The following is an 18,794-nucleotide window of genomic DNA, read 5'->3' as shown; positions in this document are numbered from 1 at the left end:
GTTCCTCTCCGATCATATAAACGGGATAAGGAAGAGAAAAGGGCAATCTCGCACCGATTGTTTGCCGTACATGGACAGACTGCCCTTATTTGGGGAGGTGGGCGGCGCCTGCGAGTTCCGTGAAGTCCTTTGTGTTGTCAAAGTAACCGGGGTGGGCGGGGCCCTGGAACGCTGCCAGCGCACGAGTGGCGCTATAAAAGGAAGTGGAGGCGGAATTCCCGAACGTCGGCGAAGCCTTTGTGAAGCCGTGCGGGAGCGCGAGGGCGGAGCCCCGGCGGCCGACGGCCCTTTGAAGTTTGCTTCTCATTCGAGTTTAAAGGCGGGGACTCGATCCAGGGGCGGTCTCGCAGTTTCCCACAGGGGTAAAAAGGGGGCAAAAGAAAAGCGGACTTTCTTTTTCTTTTTTCTTTTTTTTTCTTCCTCCTTCAGAGCCTGCGCTACCACCCCAGGCTCCAGCTTCTCCAATAACAACGTGATGGTTGTTTTCGAGGCTTTTAGTCCAAAGGAGTCTCAGCTGTCAAAGACAGAAAGGGCGTGGGAGGAGGAACATGAAGATACGGAGCTGGACAGGCTTGTCCTCTCTAGTCACTAATCAGTCACTTTGGTCAGCTGTTTGGCATAGGCTTGTATGTTGCAGCCTGTGGACAATTAATCACAAGCACAAGCTCTCACACGCGCACACTGAATATTTATTTTTGGTTGAAAGGGGTCTTCCACAGATTTTACTCATGAGGTTTGAAATGTCATATGCCCATATGGCTGGATTACCAACCAGGCAACTGCCTTGGGGCTGCAGACCCAGTGGCCCTAAAATCCATCCGTATAACTCCACATAATTTATGTCTACATAATCTGATTAATTGCTAATTTGTCATAAATTTGCACCACTGAAGTGTATCAAATATGTCAGGCCCGCTGTCTTTCAGTTCTAATTTTAGCTACTGCTGGGGTCCTTTGTTTTTAATTAACACACGTAAAAACCCATTTAATAAAACAAGGTAATATTATAGGTAAAGTGAGACATTTTGTTTCTTATTAATGAATGGATTCTTCTGTGAGTATAATTTTTCTTCAACAGTTGATCAGCTATCAAAACTGATGCCAAACAAGTATTCATTTTAACAGGTTTGTTGTTGTTGGGGTCCAGCAACTAATCTTTGCCTCGGGGGCCCTGTAGGAGGTTAATTGGGCCATGCACATACCCAGCCTGTGAAAACAGCTTTATTTTGCCATTCGAGAAGGAGCTCCTTAAAGTCACTAGGCCAATAGGTATTCCACTGGATAATTACTGTAGTGGTTAAAATGTTTCAGCTGGCAACACAGAAAGGTCAGCTGACTACTTGAATATGCTGAATGAGCAGTTTTGTTCGATCAATGGATCTTTTCTTCTCTGATGTCACAGCCATATTCCAAGACGACAATGCCAGGATTCAATGGGCTCAAACTTTGAACAAATGGTTCAGGGAGAATTTTTGGGTTGTACTGGGGAAGACTTTGCACAGTAGTCCCGTCCCATCATTAATACAAGCACCTGGGGAGAATCCTGTTATTGAAACGACGGCAGGCAAATGCGTGCTGTAAGCAAAGCAAAAGTTGGTTCAAGAAATGTTTTTTTTTCACACAACTCTCCCATTTTTTATCAATGTGGAGCACAAAAAAGTTGGAGAGGCCCTTTAAGGGCTCTGTGTCTCATCATGTTCTTTACTTTTTATTGAATCCAAAAGTTAAATTAACTTGCAAAATCCAAAAATATTGGAAATTCCTCAAAGTCAGCCCTGCGTAGTGGTTTATATGGTAACTATTTTGTATTATTTTGCAACATTGCTATTGGAGCTACTAGGAAATTGTAGAGCAGTCATTTGCACCTTTCTCTGCCTGTTGATAATATTAGTTCCATAGCTGTGTCATCAAAAGGAGGCCCACTTCAGCAGGGGTTAGGGTGTGGCTGATTTGCCCAGCCCCCTGGGGTGGGGTGGGGGTCTCCTCGGTTGACGAGGCATGTAACAGAAGCTTATAATTAACAGAAAAGGTACTAGACTGATCAGACTTACGAGGTTTTCCTAAATTGTCCAAAAAAACGACAAAGTGACCAAAACTATGCTGGTAAACCAGAATGTGTGCTTGCAACATGTCCTCTGCATGTGCTTTCAGCTACCCCTCTCTTTTCTCTGTGAGCAGGCCTAAACACTGGCCTTTGAACTGCTCTGAAAGTGATCTATGCCGTATGGACAGAGCAGATGTGGCCTAACCTGATTTGGTTTCAATACTTCCCCACAGGAAGTTCACAAAGCCAGCAGGCCCTCCTTTGTTATGTTAGTCATCTTTCTCAGAGGACCAGTAAAGTCTTTACGTTTTTTGAAGACAGTTATTGCTTTACATCGTTTGCTTTAATCATCAGAAAGAGCAGTTTGGCACATGATCAGCAGTTTTTCACATGATTCTAACTAAAATTGGACTATATTGCAGATTTAATAGTTAATCTGTAGACAACTTATTTTTTACTTTAATATTTATCCATACATGTTTACGTCATATTCATGGAAAGCAAGAGACAGTCACCCAACTTTTACCCATGTTACCCATTATTAACGTGTAACAGGTTGGTTCTTTTGTGGTTTTCAAAACTGATCATGATATATCAAACACACTGAGATTCACATTGGTCATTTTTCACTAAAATCTAATCTAAAAGACCATGGCTCACTTTCCCAACAATGTTCAACTCTCCTTGTACCATATGTTCATGTTAAAGGTATAAAAATTAAAGGATAATGCAACATCAAAAAACAATTTAATGTGCCTTTCTATGATTATTAGCGCTGCTTTAAAATTTTCCTCTGCATGTGTTTGTGTATCACTACTGGATCTTTATTTCTAACCTCCTAAGTTTCTGTTCTAAGTTTAAGGAATATAGTGAAGTCATATTAGCAAAAACTTGAACCCAAACGCTGTGGACCAGCAAAAGATTTACATTGGTTCTATAATTTGATTTACTAATAGTAAATTTGAGTTTTACATGACTGAAGTACAATACAAACTCTTCCATTCTCCATCTTGTGGCCCTTTAAATTTAAATGTGAGGTAGTATTAGCCTCTAGAAATCTGAGAAAACTACATTTAAGAAGTTCTACTGAAATTTGGACAATTAGGTTTAAAACGACTTAAATGAGTATTAAATTTGATTAAACATTTGTTATTTAAATTAAACTAATTGATTAATCATCAAATTCTTTAACATCTAGAGTTCTGTTTTTTTCTGGATAATTTAGCGAAAAAACAAAACTGCTATGCAATGAGGACCAATAGTTGTCATTGTCACAACATTTGTTTTATTTCGGGTCCTCCTGTGAACCCTACTAAAGGACAAATCTCAATGCTTTAATATTAATTTCAGTGTTTTAAGCACAACAGGATCCTGTGGTTTATCAGTTTGTTTTGTGTAACTTAAGGACTACATTTCCCATCTTTAAAGGGAAGCCTCATATCCAATCACGAGCGAGCACTTACTTGGGACTAGTTTCACTTCCTGTTACCGTGAGGTGCTGGAATTTATTAGCTTGATATAAACAGAAATCAGAGCACCTCGGTAAGTTTATTTTAGATTTAGTCTGTTTTTACTACCATTGACCAACGAACACATCATTTCGATGTTTTGTTGCACTTGTATGAAGTAGTCTTGCGAATTTTACTGAGAGTCAGTGCTTTTGCTCCTTGAAGTTAGGCCATTAGGGATGGGCGGCTGGTTAGCTACCGGTGCTAACGTTAGCGCGACTAACGGCAAATAAACATTTACGGCTATGTAAGAATTTCTGATCTAATCATAGTTGCAGATAGTGTGATTTGTAAGTTCAGCTTGTCGGTATGAGGGTTTAGCGAGAGTAAGTATTTTGTAGCGGGTTTGTCTCCGAAGACAGCTAACATATGCTAGCTGCGACGGGGGTCGGTGCTAGTTAGCCTGGATGTCGTTAGCAGGTTTAGGAAGGATCGATCAAATGCTTCACAAACTAGGATGCACTGGACTTTGGACATTTCATGTGTTTCTTTTTGACGCACAGTTTCACAGGTGTTTTTTCCCCAGAAAGAATCGTAAAACATAAGAACTGTTGAAAATCTCTCCAGATATTCAGAAAAAATGCTTTGTTATAGTTACACATGTTTGACTATTTTTAGAGATGTACCTAATGTTTATTTTTCATGAATCATTTTGATTATAAAATCAACATAACAGTTAAAAGCATGTGCTGCAAGTAACACCTTGTAATGTCCAGTGTTGATCAATAAACTAAGTTAACAGGTGGCAAAGAAAGACACGATGAGACGCTGGAAACAGCAACATTTTCCTTACAAATATTAATATTTTTCTTAAGAAATTGCTCATTTAGTAAGTCATATGACCAAGTGATTCAGAAAAACAGCTGCAGTCTTGATTTTAAATCGTATAAATCAAAAGTGGGCAGCCTTGTTAATATCTATATATAAAATTGCATGTATGATTATGAAGACCCTGTAAATACATATATTTGACAACTGACATCATTGATGCAATACTGTGATAAATAGTAATCCCAACTTCACTAATAAAGCTATTCCTTTATTATCTCTGTGGACATTTTTGCCAGTCAATAAGCAGGACTGCTTAAAGCTTTTATGTGCTTTTCTATGTTTCATCGGTGTGAGAACATACTATAACATTTGCATATCTGGTTTAAGGTTATAGCAAGCTATTCTTTACATTCTATTATTTACATTTATCGTTTTAAATTGTTTAGCTTATAAAATGTAAGAAAACTGTGAAAACCCAGCAAATCTTGATATGGTTTAACATAGTGGTACAGTGTTTTTGAAGATGACATGTTCTGACTCTTAACTATACACCGATTTCTCTCCTGATGCCTTTTCTCAGGTTTGATTTAGCTTCATCTTTGGTCAAGATGATTGACGTTCGGGCATGGGCAGAATATGTGGTGGAGTGGGCTGCCAAAGACCCCTACGGTTTCCTTACCACTGTCATACTGGCGCTCACACCTCTCTTTATTGCCAGTGCACTGCTGTCCTGGAAACTGGCCAAGATGATCGAAGCACGTGACCGGGAACAGAAGAAAAAGCAGAAACGTCAGGAAAACATAGCCAAAGCCAAGAGGACCAAGAAAGACTGAGCCTGTGAAAGTAGGATGAGGGCAGAAAAGGAGGAGCAACCACCCCACTCACAGCCCTCCTTACTTCAAGTAATGACACGGTGCCCTTTGTCGTCCCAGCCCTATTGTCAGCACAGGACTGGCACGCTTCATGTCTCGGGTAGGAGAAGGGACACTAGCCCCACAGACCTACCAGTGGTGAGACGGACAGTACTGCCCGGAGGACGCTCGTCCCAGTGGGACTTTGGTCAGCAAGAGCACAGTGGTCATCTGTATAATGTTTTTATACAGAGATCCACTGACAATATTGTGCAGCTGTTGCAACACCTTGCATTCCAGTCTTAGCATCCCTATTGTGCTGAATTGACATTGCAGAAGCATACCGGAACTTTTTTCCAAGTCACTTGCAAAATATCCAAATTACTTTCTAATCAATAAAGTTTTCATGGTTGTTAAGAAACTCTCATTTTGTCTTTGTGGATTTAATAGTATCACAAGTGCATTTAATTTAGTGCACATAAAATGTTTTTGCCTCCTCATGTTTTCTTGTATTGCAACACTGAATCTGAGTGCATGTAATTAGGCTTTTATGTCGTGATCAGCAGAAGAGACAGTAATGTAAAGACCTTATTACAAATATGTGACAAGTGAATTTAGGTTAATAATCTAACCTCTGGTCCGTCCGTTTCTAAAACTACAGTCAGGATACCACTGACCAAGAGGAAAGTTTCCAAGGCACTGAATATTGATCACAGTACAGGAAGGTCAATCATAAAAACATAAATATGTAATGGTTGTAAAAGATCATTGCCACCAGTGGTGCATTCATTAAATATTGACATGAAGTCTGAACCAGGATTGTTTGGGGCAGGTTTTACTGTTACACAAACAATATATTTTTAATGTGCTGTAAGCTTTTATTCACTTTTTTTTTTTTTTTACAAAATGTATTCAATTTGTCCTTTTTGAACCTATTAGTATAACACCCACAGTGGTTTATACTGAAATATACAAGTCCACCGATCTATGATCTTTTCTAGTTGCTTTAATTCTAAGTGATTGTGAGTCTACAAATTGGATAAATGCACATCTCAGCTAATGGATTTCCTTATGTTTTATTCCTGCCTGGGTTGATTGTATTATTTTGAAAACATTTAGAAAAACATGCATGAGTAGGGAGACCATGTTTTCCAATGAAGAGAATCTATATAGTGTAACATGATTCACGATCCTGACTTGCGACTTTTCATCTTTACAGTCAAAAACAATAGTTAATAACTGCATCACTACTTGGTCATAGCAAAGTTATTGATAATAAACAAATATGCTTAGCATGGTTAACACTGATTTATTAGAGTTACAATCATGTACAGTTAAATTAATGTTCCAATATTTTTTTAAAGATATTTGTGGCCTGAGAACAACCATTTCTTTTTGGTCTGTCAATTGAAATCAGCTTTCTTCCCACTGCATTTTACTGAAAGGTATTTTTAATAATAAATCTCAAAGTCTCAACTAAAAGGTGCATATCTGTTGCACAAAGGTAGTTTGTACTGCAGAGCTATTTGATTGGGTTGCATTGCGAAGTACAGCAGTCTCAGTATATGTCGTCGTCTCTGTCTATTTCTTTGAAGTGGGCATCCATGAGCCAGGCTGGAACGTGTTTGCAGTGCTGGAGGGGTCCTCACTGATCTCTTGCTTGCCGAAGCTGGTGGCAGCTGCATGGCCTCTGGCCACAGTTCCTGCATGACTTGCCACCAGGCCTTCTTCATACTCCTTAGCCCGTACAGCCAGATCTCTCTCCTCCACCTCCTTTGCCCTGAGCTTGATCTCCTCCCTGTAAGACTCATTCTTCAGCAGCTCCTAAAAAATACAAAGGTGCAAATACATACATATTCAGGATTTCTGCAACGACTGGAAAAACTCATGGTTACTATATTGTTACGTATATATAAATTTAATAAGAAAAATACTGAACAACCTACTACTACATGAAATCTTCTGTCACAGCAAACTTAAAGTCTCCCAACAGACTAAAAACATTTAAAAAGTTACAACTAATGTTACTGTGTATGACAAGGATGAACAAAGTGTTTAAAAATTGTATGTTGTACATGTTGTACTGTTCATCTGCCATTTCATCTCATATTATCAATAGATTTTGTGATGTTTACATTTTAAGGAAAATTCTTTCAAAACTTGTTACTGAATGAAGCCAACAGGAATTTACTCAAATACTTCGGCTAATTACAGTATATTAAATACTTGGCATACGTTCGTCATCACATTGATGTAAAAGTCACACAAAAATCCAATAAGCTGCTCCACTCATTAATTTACAGTACTGCCCCCATGGCTAACCAGATATATTAAATGGACATCTACCACAATATAAACAGTATGGCAAAATGCCTGACACTTGACAAATTTACAGTATTGTTATTTCCAAGTTCTGTGGAGTTGGAAATGTTGAGGTGGCAGCAGCAGAGAAAATAAGAGTGCGACTACAAAATTATTTATTGGAACTTCCAAACTGTCCTGCAAAGCAAAACCCCTCCTTAATCAACGACCTCTGTTCTGTCATAGAGCAAACGTCAGGTGCTCACTGGTCTAAGTTTCACTGGGTGGTGTCCAGGAACAAACGTTCAAGGCCGTGTGTGTTCATTTAACCTATACTGGTCCAATAAACCTTGGTTAAAAAAAATGTAGTGCTTGGAACAGACTGGTGAACTCACATGACAGGAGGCACGTGTAATACAAACAACCATTCCAACTCATGGAAACAATTATAACCTGAACATAGTCCACCAGTGGAACAGTTACCCACTTGAGCCACTGCTAGTGTCCAGTGATGTTAGCCTCTCCCTAGCATGGGAAGCCAAAAAGGAAGGGAGGACTGGGCACGATGCTGCTGTGTGCTGGCAGAACTGAAGGACTGGAAAAGAGAGGGAGAGAGCCGTGGCCAAAAAGCTCCGCTTTGGGGAGGGAGACAAACATACTGAGCTGCTTTTCCAGCCTGTTAATGACAGGATTTAATCCAATCAATTTATGTCGGCTTGGACTGGGAAGAGAGGGAGCGTGACAAGGGGTAGGGTAATGTGCTGGGAGTGAAGGCTTGGCCACATCAACACTGTCCAGCTGTCGATGGCAGCTATTGGGCAGACGCAAAGCAGAAAATTAGAAGAGAATGTTCTGGCAGCAGAGGCAGGGGATGGCATTGGCCACTGGCAGGGAGAGAGGACAGAGAGATAGAAAAAGTGCCTGGGTATTGGCCTTCCAAGGGATTTCCTATAGACCCACATTTCTCAGGCCAAATAATTTTCAGCATTCTCACATTTAAAGACCAATAAACCCAGTGAGAGGTACACGAGGGGAAAAACTGCACTCCTTCACCATTCCCATCTTGGCGACTGCCAGAAATAAAACACAAAAAGCCGAGACGCAGGCTTCTGCTGGAAAAAAAAAAAAAAAAAAGTAAACTAGGACATGGTGTCAGTGAGCCCCTTGTTCAGAGGCTGTCTTGCCATCAATGCACTTCAGCTGCTGTTTATTTTAACACCTGTCCCCCAAAGTTCCTGGATTCAGTTTGAAACTGTAAGATAAAACAAATCAAAGCCTTTCCTTTTCATCTTTGCTTCTTTCCCTCCCTTGTAACCAGTCCCCCAGAGTCCAACCATCAGCACAGCAGGGAGGCTGGGGTGGGGGGTGGGGCGTACCTCAACGGTGGGGGGCTCCTTCCGTCTGCCTCGGATCCAAGCTGGAGGAGGAGTAGAGAGGAGGAAGAGAAAAAAAAAAAGACGAGTGAGAACACCCACACAAACATACGCTGCACAAACAAAACCTGCAGTCATATTTAAAGGGTGCAGCTATCGCATCACCGAGTTTCAGGGCTCTACAGTAGCTCAGCGCGACTGCAGAGTAACCAAACTCGTTGGGAGAGTGTATCCAGGCTTTTATTTTTGCTTTGTTTCATTTCACTTAGTGGACTATAGGGAAAACCTGCAGAATGGTAAAGCACGCCTGCTACAGACGTGATAAAGTCAAAACACTAATGCTGCTTTAGCATAGACAGAGGAGGGCCACTGAGTTCAGCGTCTCAGAAGAGCAAGTGCGGGTCTGCTCTGATCTTCACATTTTAAAGTACAGACACTGTCATTCTCCATTAATACATCTGTCCTTCTTTCTCCTCCTGAGTAGAACTATGTCTGTCTCTCATCCCGTATTTTTTTTTTTCCTTTTTAAGAAGCTCTATGTTTGGCTGAGCTGGCTGCACAGCAGAGCAGGTTAAAGGCAGCCAGAAAGAAAGAAAGATTTTCTAACTCTTCCTCCAGCTAGCGCAGGGATTCTGGGCCTCTTTTATCCCTTTCTTATTTGCATCCTGATGAAAATGCATGAGGGATAGGGCGAAGCAGGATGAGGGGTTTAAGGTGGATAAAGCCAGTCTGAGACAGAGGGAACAGTTTGTATCCAGTTGTAAGAAATGTGAAACACTATTTTATGGTACGGTTGTATAACACCAGCAGAAGGCGTCTTTGATAAACTCATGAATACGCTTTTCCCAACCCCCATCTTGCAGTATGAAAAAAAAAAAAAAAGAAAATCAATGGATTAGCCTAGGCCCCAATAGATGCAGCTATGAATTTGTTATTCCATTTTATTTGTAAAGCACTTTGTGTACTCTGCTGAGTGACTCTTTTGTTAACGTTGTCATTTATCCATGTTAGTGATAGCAAAAGTATGTGAGAGTGATGCTGCAGTCCAGACTTACCATCCCACTCCATCGGTATGCTGCCTTCTATATATTCATATTCTGTAGGATTGGCTGCCACTACCATCCGTTTGGCACGGACAAGCCTTCCTGGAAAAAAGGAGAAAAAGAGAGTGAGATGGAGCAGAAATGAGATAGAGATCCTCAACAATGATGCATACACAACGCAAAGGCATACAAACAAACACAAAGAGGCGCAGACACAATGCTCTCCGTCTCCTGCTCGTACAGACACACAGATACAGACAGACACACAAATACACTGAGGGATGACAGCGCTGTGACAGGCCATGGATGATTACCTCGTGGCCCTCGGGCCCTTCTCCTCAGATCTCGCTGAGTGGCTCCAAATCTGGGCTAAGCCTTTATGCAAATCAGCCTCCCTTTAACCCAACCAACCACAGCCCCCCTCGCTGACAACCTCTTCCAATCACAGCGTTCTGGCTAACAATGCCCTCCAAAATCAACATCAAGTCGAGCAGGAGACAAAAGAGGTCAGATATCACAGAGAACAGGAGAAGCATGAGCTGCGTGGAATATTAAGTGCTCCCTTCCCTATCTGTATACAGCACGACGCTAGCAGCAAGGCCACTGCCAATTATTTTGGTCGAATCTGCTGATTAGACAAGTTTAGCTGGCACACAATGACATGGAGATGGAGGCAGAAGAGGGGGTGGGTGGGGGTGCAGACAGACAGACTGAGAGAGCGAAAGTGAATTAAAAATAGCCGGTTGTATTGTGTCGTTGTGTGGTACTACAGAGCTTTTTACAGTGTTCACTAATAACTGCTGTGTTTCCATAGTTTCTCCTCGCAGGTAGCCGGACGTCCATCCATCGCTTCCATCCCTCTGAGAAATGATGAGGCAAGGAGCGAGAGAGAGGGAGAGAGAGGGAGAAAGAGCGAGAGAGAGAGAGTGAGAGTGATGATGCATGGCAAACATTGCTAGGAGGAGAGAAATGGATGGGCAAGGAAAACAACACGCTCCAAAACACAGACAATCTGTCAGGATTCCATCACCGTTTCTCCGCAGCTGACTGGACATGGACAAATGGAGGCAACCACCTCCATGCACGCTGCAGACTGATAGCCTTAATGTTTACCTCAGCCATAACAGATAGCTATGGCACAAGGAGGAATGAATGATGGCGCTCAAAAGTGGCTAGGTGTGTATACTGGGGACTGTGTCGTCTCGTTGTTTGTGCCTTCTCAACTTCAGTTCATCTGTTGGGCTTTAAACTACTTCCAGTGGTTGAAAAAAAAAAAAAAAAAAACCACTTTATATGCATGTGCTGTTATGTAATTATGTCTTACGATGATGACTCCTTTCCATACTCTATCCAGCGTATATAGTAATCAGGTCAGCTAATTAGGCTAGTATTGCTTTGGTTCTGGTTTGGTTCCCACTAGATTGTCACTATAGAGCCTCACAGGCTCCAGTTCTGCAGCTTTAGTTTTCTAATTTTCAGGTCTGACAAGAAAAAAAATGCTGCACTCTCTCTGTCTCTCCCTCTCTCTGTCCTCATCTGCAAAGCTTGTCCAGCAACCTGTAAAACACATTCTGTGAACCCCCTCACAGGATTGGATTCTGAACAAATCCAAGAAACTGTTTCCTAGAACCCCCCCCCCCCCGACCACAACAACAACAACGGCAGAATAAAAACAACTTCCAGCAAACAATAGGTTGTTCTCTAGGCAATGCCAACAAATACATTTAACAGGTATGCTAATTACAAACAGATCATATCCATATTTGCACTGGGTGTGGGTGGCAGCAGACTGAAATGGTACAATTATGATACGGTCCCCACAAGCAATGTGCTTAGCTAGAGCTAATGCCAAACTAATTGGCATAAAGAGAAGGACTCACTTTTTCTCTGTCTCTACAAGGTTGCATCTCCTCACTACTTCGTCACACTCCAACATGGCTTCCCCCTTGTTGCTTTTGCAGCATGACTAAACCCCTTCCACCATGGCTTTTATCCTTATTTGAATACCAAATACAGTGTGTACATATATTTATGAAACACAGCTGATCCTCCCACCACATACGCACTGGGAGGAGGGTTGTCAGTCTGATTGGGGTGAATCTCGCTCTCTTGGTAATCTCTGATCTGGGGCAACTGCGTAATAAGGCACAGGCCAACGCTAGAATGTTTTTACAACAGAAGTACACATGAAACACAGTAGTTTTCTAAAAATGTAAATGTACACTGGTATTTTGTTTGTATAGTGATTCAGTGACATTAAACATTTTCTAGGAAAAGTAAATGTTGTTTAAATCACAAAACAGAATACAAACACAAAACATCTATACATCTATTAAAAAAGACATTTATATATTTAACACAGTCACTACTTTTTTTCCCCCCAATGATGATGAAGTGAATTATATATAGAACTACTACCCAACCGGGGAGGGAGGAAAAGAGAGAGAGACACACACACTACATTAGGTGGGTGTTGGGAGCTCTCAATCTCAGTGGGCCCCCTTGTGACAGGTCTGCCTTCTCATCAGTCACTAGGGGAAACCTACTTACCAGTCAAATACCCAGTCTCTCTCTCTCTCTCTCTCCCTCACAAACACACACACACACACAACTGGCTAGAGAGCAGGCAGATTAACCTGAGGGACAGGAGCGAGGACGCTGCCTTTTACCGTGAAGGACAAACGCAGCACTGCGTTGGAGAAGGGGAGGGGCCAGCGGCAGGAGAAATGAAATCCCACAACATAAATATTCATGAGCCATCTCACCTGTCTGAGCGCGACTCATCTGTGAGCCTAGCAGTGGAACTGAGGAAAGGAAGGGAGGAGACAGGATGGGTGAGGGGTTGCCGTGGCAGCCAGATAGGGAGCCAATCAAACGGCAGGTATTCCTAGCCTTCCTCTTCGTTAGAATAAGACGTGATGCGCGCCGAGGGCTGCTCTTTGAACCCTGAACACACACCGCTAAACTCCATCACCTGCTTCGACACACACACACACAAAATTGCGAACTTCACACATCAGCTCCCAGGTGAGTACTGCTTGGGTTTTTTTTTTTTTCACCTCTACAATGTCATTCCGGGCGTGTTGTGCTGCCTCTCTCACTGTATGCTTTTCTCCTGCACTCTGTCTTTGATTACATAGGTGGATGTCAGGGGAACACACTTCGATTGGCTACGTCCAGGTAAAGAAAAGCCCTAAAAACTTCAACTGGTGATCCTACATCTCATACACCTCACCATGAACGCTTAAACATTACCCGGAGAAAAGACCACATGCCCTTCTCTCTGAACAGGTTGCATTGCAGACAAAAGCGCCCACTTGCAACAGCACGGCGCTCTACTCGAGCTCTCTCCCGCTTAACAGCAGAAATAGCAGCTCTCTCAGTCTTAATGACTGTGAGAGCTAAAGCAGCTCGTTTTAGGCCTGAAACTACGGTGGAACAAAAGGCCGTCCTGAAGCATCGCACCCATCAACCTGGATTGAGTCTAGTTTATTCCTCTCCAGCTGAGCAGTGTGCTGGAGAGGGATGCGGGACCATTATGTGCATGGTAATGGACAGCTTTATGAAGATGGAGTGATCCGATAAGCATCAGTGATACAAGGGCAACCAGGTACCAATACTGACACCGTCTCGCTCACTCTCTCGCTCTCTTTCTCCCTCCAATCTGTTTCCCTGGAAAAAAAAAATGGATGGGATGTGTGAGGCCTGTAACCATGGTTACCCATTAGCCCTAAGCCTAGTGATGCGGGATGAGGTTTGGAGGGAAAAGGCCAGCCATTGTTTTGCATCACTTCTGGGAGGAGGAGCTTAGGTCTAAAGTATGCCTGCTGCTGCTGCTGTTTTTGTTTTGTTTTTTCCTTCGGCCCTCGTTCTGTTTGTCCCTCTTGCTGTTGGTCCCACTGAGGCTTGAGCGACTTATAGCAGAACAGAGAAGAATAAATCATAGGGAAGTAATAAAAATACTGTGATTTCCCCTGCGTGTTTCTTTTAACTAAACACAGGTGTACGTGAATATGGAAGTGATACCCTACCTAAGTCCCTTTCCTTAAGACCACCCATCCTCTGTAAGACTCTTCCTTGTTGATGGGTTAGAGAAAAGGACGTGGTGAGCCAGGAAGTCAGCGTCCTTTGTGAGGCTGTGGGCCCCCTCCTTCCTCCATGGCTTCTCTGAGGCCTATGCATGTGATGTCCATACACCAAGCTGTCCACCCCTTTCTATTCACCTCCATCACGCTCATCCAACCCCCTGCCTTTTGCTTCCATTGCACCTTCAGTCTCCCAACTCTCTCTCTCCATTAACCTACCTCCACCTTCTCTCTCTCCCCCTCTATCTGCCTGCCTGTTCCACCCACTCATTTCACCCCCTTTCTGTCAGAAACCCTCCTTTCACTTTCACTCTCTCCATTCTTTCCCCACTCTATAATTTCACCCCATATGTCAGCATCCCCCTTGTTCTTTGTCACTCACTTTCTGTACCCCACCTTCTCCTCCACCCTCTGTGTGCCTCTCCCTTGGCCTTATCTTTCCTCCCTTACTCCTAGCCTTATTTCTCTCTGCCTGTCTGCTTTATTAAAATATTCTGAATTGAATAAGCAGCGGCAGGCTCCAGGAGATGTCTGCTTGCGTGTCGGTCGGTCTGTCAGTCTTCCTAGCTGAGTTTCTGACAGACAAGGAGCCCTGAGGTGTCAAAACATCTCACTGGCCATCTGACCAAACAGAGACTGGAATGCATTGGACAGTGAATTACATCTAGGCCAAATGGAAAAAATTATTTTGATTAATATGTTGTTTTCCTTCTGTTGGCATCATCAACTGTCTATCATTGTTTGCCAAACAGAAAAGCTGTTTGCAGGAGGTAGAAACAGTAACATTCACATAAAAAAATGTAGGTTGTGAGAGTGGTGGAGTCATTTAGAGATACATGTCTACTGTGTTTAATAGACCTGTGAAATTCTTAAACTACTAATATTGGATCTGAGCCCATATGAAATGTTCTACCATAGGAAATGGATGCGCCTGCTTCTCATTTTGAGATGCTAGCTTTTCAAATGCCTTTTTAATGAAGTAGTTAAGACTTTTTATAATCTTCACCGCATACAAATACATACTTGGCAACCAGTACACAGTACATGAGCTAAACCCACTTGGTTTCCCTACAATGATTAAACAACCTTCATTTAAACCCCATGCATTGCAAAGCTGCTGATCAATTAACATGATTTACTGTAGCGGCTCTGGACATAACCGTTCCATGGTAAACACCGACTTGGTGTCCTACTGTAGGATAGACCTTCCTTCATCACACCCCCGGGATGACTTGTGGCAGAATAAACAGCCATTTGGACCCTCGTCTCTCTCCGCTGTGACTCCTTCCACGGAAATGTGCGGCTTGAATCAACGCTCTGATGACACACAGCCATCTGTTGTTGTGTTAAGTGTGTTAGGGCATGAAGTGGAGAGAAAACACACAAATGCGGATTTTCTTTTTCTTTTTTTTTTTTCCAAAAATACAAAGCAGATACAAATGCACACAAACACATGCACACTCAGAGAGTGTGTAGTTGTTGAGCCACACACACACACACACACACACACACACACACACACACACACACACAATGCCTACAATCACAGATGCACACGCTAATGCAACAGCACACACCTCCCTCCCTCAGTCCCTAGAGTCGCCCATCCTGAAATACCAGAACTGAGGCCTTTTCAGTTTTTCACTTCATAGAACAGAGCTGGGGAATCAAATAAATAATAGACAAACAGAAGAGGGATAGTGATAGGATGACAAGTCAATGCATCTTTTCTCTGCAACAGCGTGGTGCAGCTCTGAAGAACCCCTGAATCCTTTCCATTCTCTGCACATTGGAGAGGACCAATAGATTAAAACTGCATGGCAAACACTGCTAAAATGAATAGCGCTAAAAATACATCCTTTTCGCTGAGACATGAAAGGAAACTGCCTTTCCCCTGTCCAGTATTGAGTAGCCATTGATTCCAAGACAAAGGCTACACCTCCTCAAAGAGGTAAGAAAAATAGCAATCATACAGGCAATTATTTTCAAATGTGCCTGCAGCGGCCGATAATGTCAGCGTGCCTCTCTTCCTAAATAAAGGGAGGGAAGGCAGGCGTCAAAGCTGCAGGCCCACTGCTGAAGACGAATGAGCCCATCCGCAGAATGCTTTGCTTTCATCTGGGCAGCATGACATGGCGCCCCATGCAGCGTGAGGCAGAGCTGGGCCTGGGGGACAGACACACACAGAAAGAGAGGAGAATATAGATTCTCTTTTCAGCTCTATGGAGCCAAGGCTAGGGCAAAGACCTTCTAAAGACCAGTGGCCAGATTGCCAGTGGCTTTCTCTTGTAGACCTGCCACAGACAACAATCACTGAGGCACCACAGCTTATAGCATAGTTCTCTCTATGGGACAGCAGCACACAGCAGGCTTCTATAGCTGGACTTTTTCTAAAGACAGAGACAGGGAATCTCTTTCTCTCAAGGCGTGTGTTTCAGACCCAGGCCTTTTCATGTCGATGTGCAGCAGCATCTGAGGAGAGGGGAATAGAAAGCTCTCTGCTGGGCGTAACACTCCACTCTGCTGAATTACTCTGATATTTTGAATAGAAAAAGAGACTCCTCACCTTCTGCTTCCACTACTCATGTGCTGCAGTGGAAAGCCCTGCAGTCCATGCCTTGAGGCCCTGAGCCCACGCTCGGCCTATCAGTTTAAGATCAAAAAGAGCTCACTTAAGCAAGACATATGGACTGAATAATGCATCTGCTTTATTTCCACAAGGCTGGACAGTATAAGTGGCAGGAAAAAAAGGAGATGAGTATGTGTGCCATATGGTTCTGTTTGTTTATAATAAATGTATATACAGTAGGACTCTGTGTATGTGCCTGTCTGGTGTTCATAAGCGTGTTTGTTAGGAACCAGCTTTTCTACCGGCCAACTAGCCCCTCTACTGTCAGTCATTGTTGGTGGACGTTAAATACGGTAGCCAGTAGCGTGCTAGAAAAAAGGCTTCTGTGATGTTTCATTTGAATAGTCTGACAGCCAGGGGTGGAGGAGCAGCCTTGTAATGAATTATAAATACGAGGTGGGTGCAAGTTTCCCTGCAAACTGCTGAGAAAAGGTGAAGCACAAAGTCAAGTTCAGTCAGAGAGAAACCAGGCTTTCAACGCTCGGGAGGTCTGGCCCTTTCCAGCAAAACAGAGAAGCAAAGCAGCTTGGTTCTTTTTACCCTTCTGAGAAATGTATCACTGAATGTATACACTGCATGTTATCTACTCAGCTTATGCTAGGTGAAGATATACTTTATGTTGTATGAAGTGACACCAAAAGAGGGAGACAAACGCAAGCACAAATGTGTAGGTGAAATAGATTACTGCTCAGATTACTGATGTGCAGTATCTAGAATGGGAGTGAACTCGGCTAAGCCACAAAAATTCTGTAAAGCATCATGAAGCAAATTGCTTTGTTGGCAATGCTTTGCGTTTGCCAAACGACAACAGACGATTAACCAGCAGTATCATGTCTGCAACAGACAGAAGTCATGGTATTTGACCTGTCACCCCTGACCCGTGGCCTGTAGACTGCATAGTACCACTGCTCATGACGACTTAAAGTGGAACAGGGAATATAAAGCATGGTTACAGGGATTCTTTAAGTTAAAGTGAGCTAATGACAGGACACAATGAATGAATTGGAACAATTCCACCCAAAACCCTTTACTGTACAGGTATGGGTATGAAACATAATCACTGCACAAAAAATGTTGTTCTAAATAGCTAAATAAGGAATAGTGTTGCATCTTTTGATTTCAATACATCCTACTTATCCTGCTATAATTGTATTATTTGTTTCTCAAATTAAGAAAGGCCCCTGTGCCAGGAAGCCACTACCTCCCTTCCCTATGCTGAGGTGAATCATCACCACAGCTTACACCTCATCATCGGCCTGTCCTAGACACACTTCTTGAGGACGCTCTGCGAAGACGATGAGACAACTAGAAAAAGAACTCGCAGTAAGCTCGGGCAGGGCAGACAAGTGTGTCCTTGGCTTTCTGGGAGCGAGAGCTGGTGTGAACAACATCACTGGCATCTCACTGCGGATTAGCCTGATGACACAGATCTTCTGCTTGGCTTGAGCGTTACATCCTGCAACACTGCCGTGTCCCAGTGCAGATATGTCACCTCCTGCTAAATACCAGTCACAGACAAGCAGTCATTTCATCTGCAACAGCAGAGTGCTTCCTCTGTGAAGGCCATGAACAATCCTAACTGTATTTAAATGCCCTAAATACACACTAAAATCTTATTAATGACTCAAAATAACAGTGTTCTCACTGAGATTGTTGCGCCATCTAGTGGTAAACGTGTATTATTACAAGGGCAAAAAAAAAAAAGGTAAAGGTGAACCTACATGCACAGCAAAACACAGAGGTGATGCAAAATACAGAATAATAAATAATAGAATAGCACAGAACGAAATCTATATTAACAATACTTTTTGAACTACAATTCAATAACGGTGCAAGAGCAAAAGGGGCTGGTGTAGATAAGTTTAGGGCGATGAACACACACATTTGTCAGGGGTACAACATGTCAGAACTACGTTTATAACGAGCTTTTTGAAGTTATGTCTGCAGGGTTGTAGCCGAAATCGCGCACGGCTAATTTTAGCACCATAAGACGCTGCCTACCTGTCCATGTCTTCTGTTGTGGGATTAAGTAATACTTATTCCCTAAATGATCTGTCCCGACGTGCTCTCGTACTATTCCAAACGCACGCCGCACAAAACCAGCAATCCCGCGCATGTTTGCGGGAGAAACCCGGAGGTCCTGGGGAAGTATTTCGCAGCCGTGTGTCCTCTCACTTCGTTGTTTACGC

The 18,794-nt window shown here is 42.8% G+C and overlaps 2 protein-coding genes across 2 annotated transcripts; one reads left to right on the top strand and one right to left on the bottom strand.

The window, feature by feature from the left end:
• The first annotated feature begins 3,506 nt into the window (after positions 1-3,506).
• On the top strand, positions 3,507-6,056 carry smim15 (small integral membrane protein 15). The gene is made up of 2 exons (XM_026342990.1): positions 3,507-3,586; positions 4,904-6,056. The coding sequence occupies exon 2, from the start codon at positions 4,932-4,934 to the stop codon at positions 5,154-5,156; it is 225 nt and encodes a 74-aa protein (XP_026198775.1). The 5' UTR covers positions 3,507-3,586; positions 4,904-4,931; the 3' UTR covers positions 5,157-6,056.
• A 407-nt stretch (positions 6,057-6,463) lies between these two features.
• ndufaf2 (NADH:ubiquinone oxidoreductase complex assembly factor 2) lies at positions 6,464-18,721 on the bottom strand. The gene is made up of 4 exons (XM_026342988.1): positions 18,607-18,721; positions 9,904-9,993; positions 8,852-8,892; positions 6,464-6,998 (listed from the first exon to the last, which is right to left on the bottom strand). The coding sequence occupies exons 1-4, from the start codon at positions 18,719-18,721 to the stop codon at positions 6,756-6,758; spliced, it is 489 nt and encodes a 162-aa protein (XP_026198773.1). The 3' UTR covers positions 6,464-6,755.
• Between the last annotated feature and the right edge of the window lie 73 nt (positions 18,722-18,794).

Source organism: Anabas testudineus, chromosome 9 (genome assembly GCF_900324465.2).
Source record: "Anabas testudineus chromosome 9, fAnaTes1.2, whole genome shotgun sequence".
Classification (NCBI taxonomy): Eukaryota; Metazoa; Chordata; class Actinopteri; order Anabantiformes; family Anabantidae; genus Anabas; species Anabas testudineus.
Note: the sequence above shows the minus strand (reverse complement) of the source record. Positions and strands in the feature narration are given on the sequence as shown.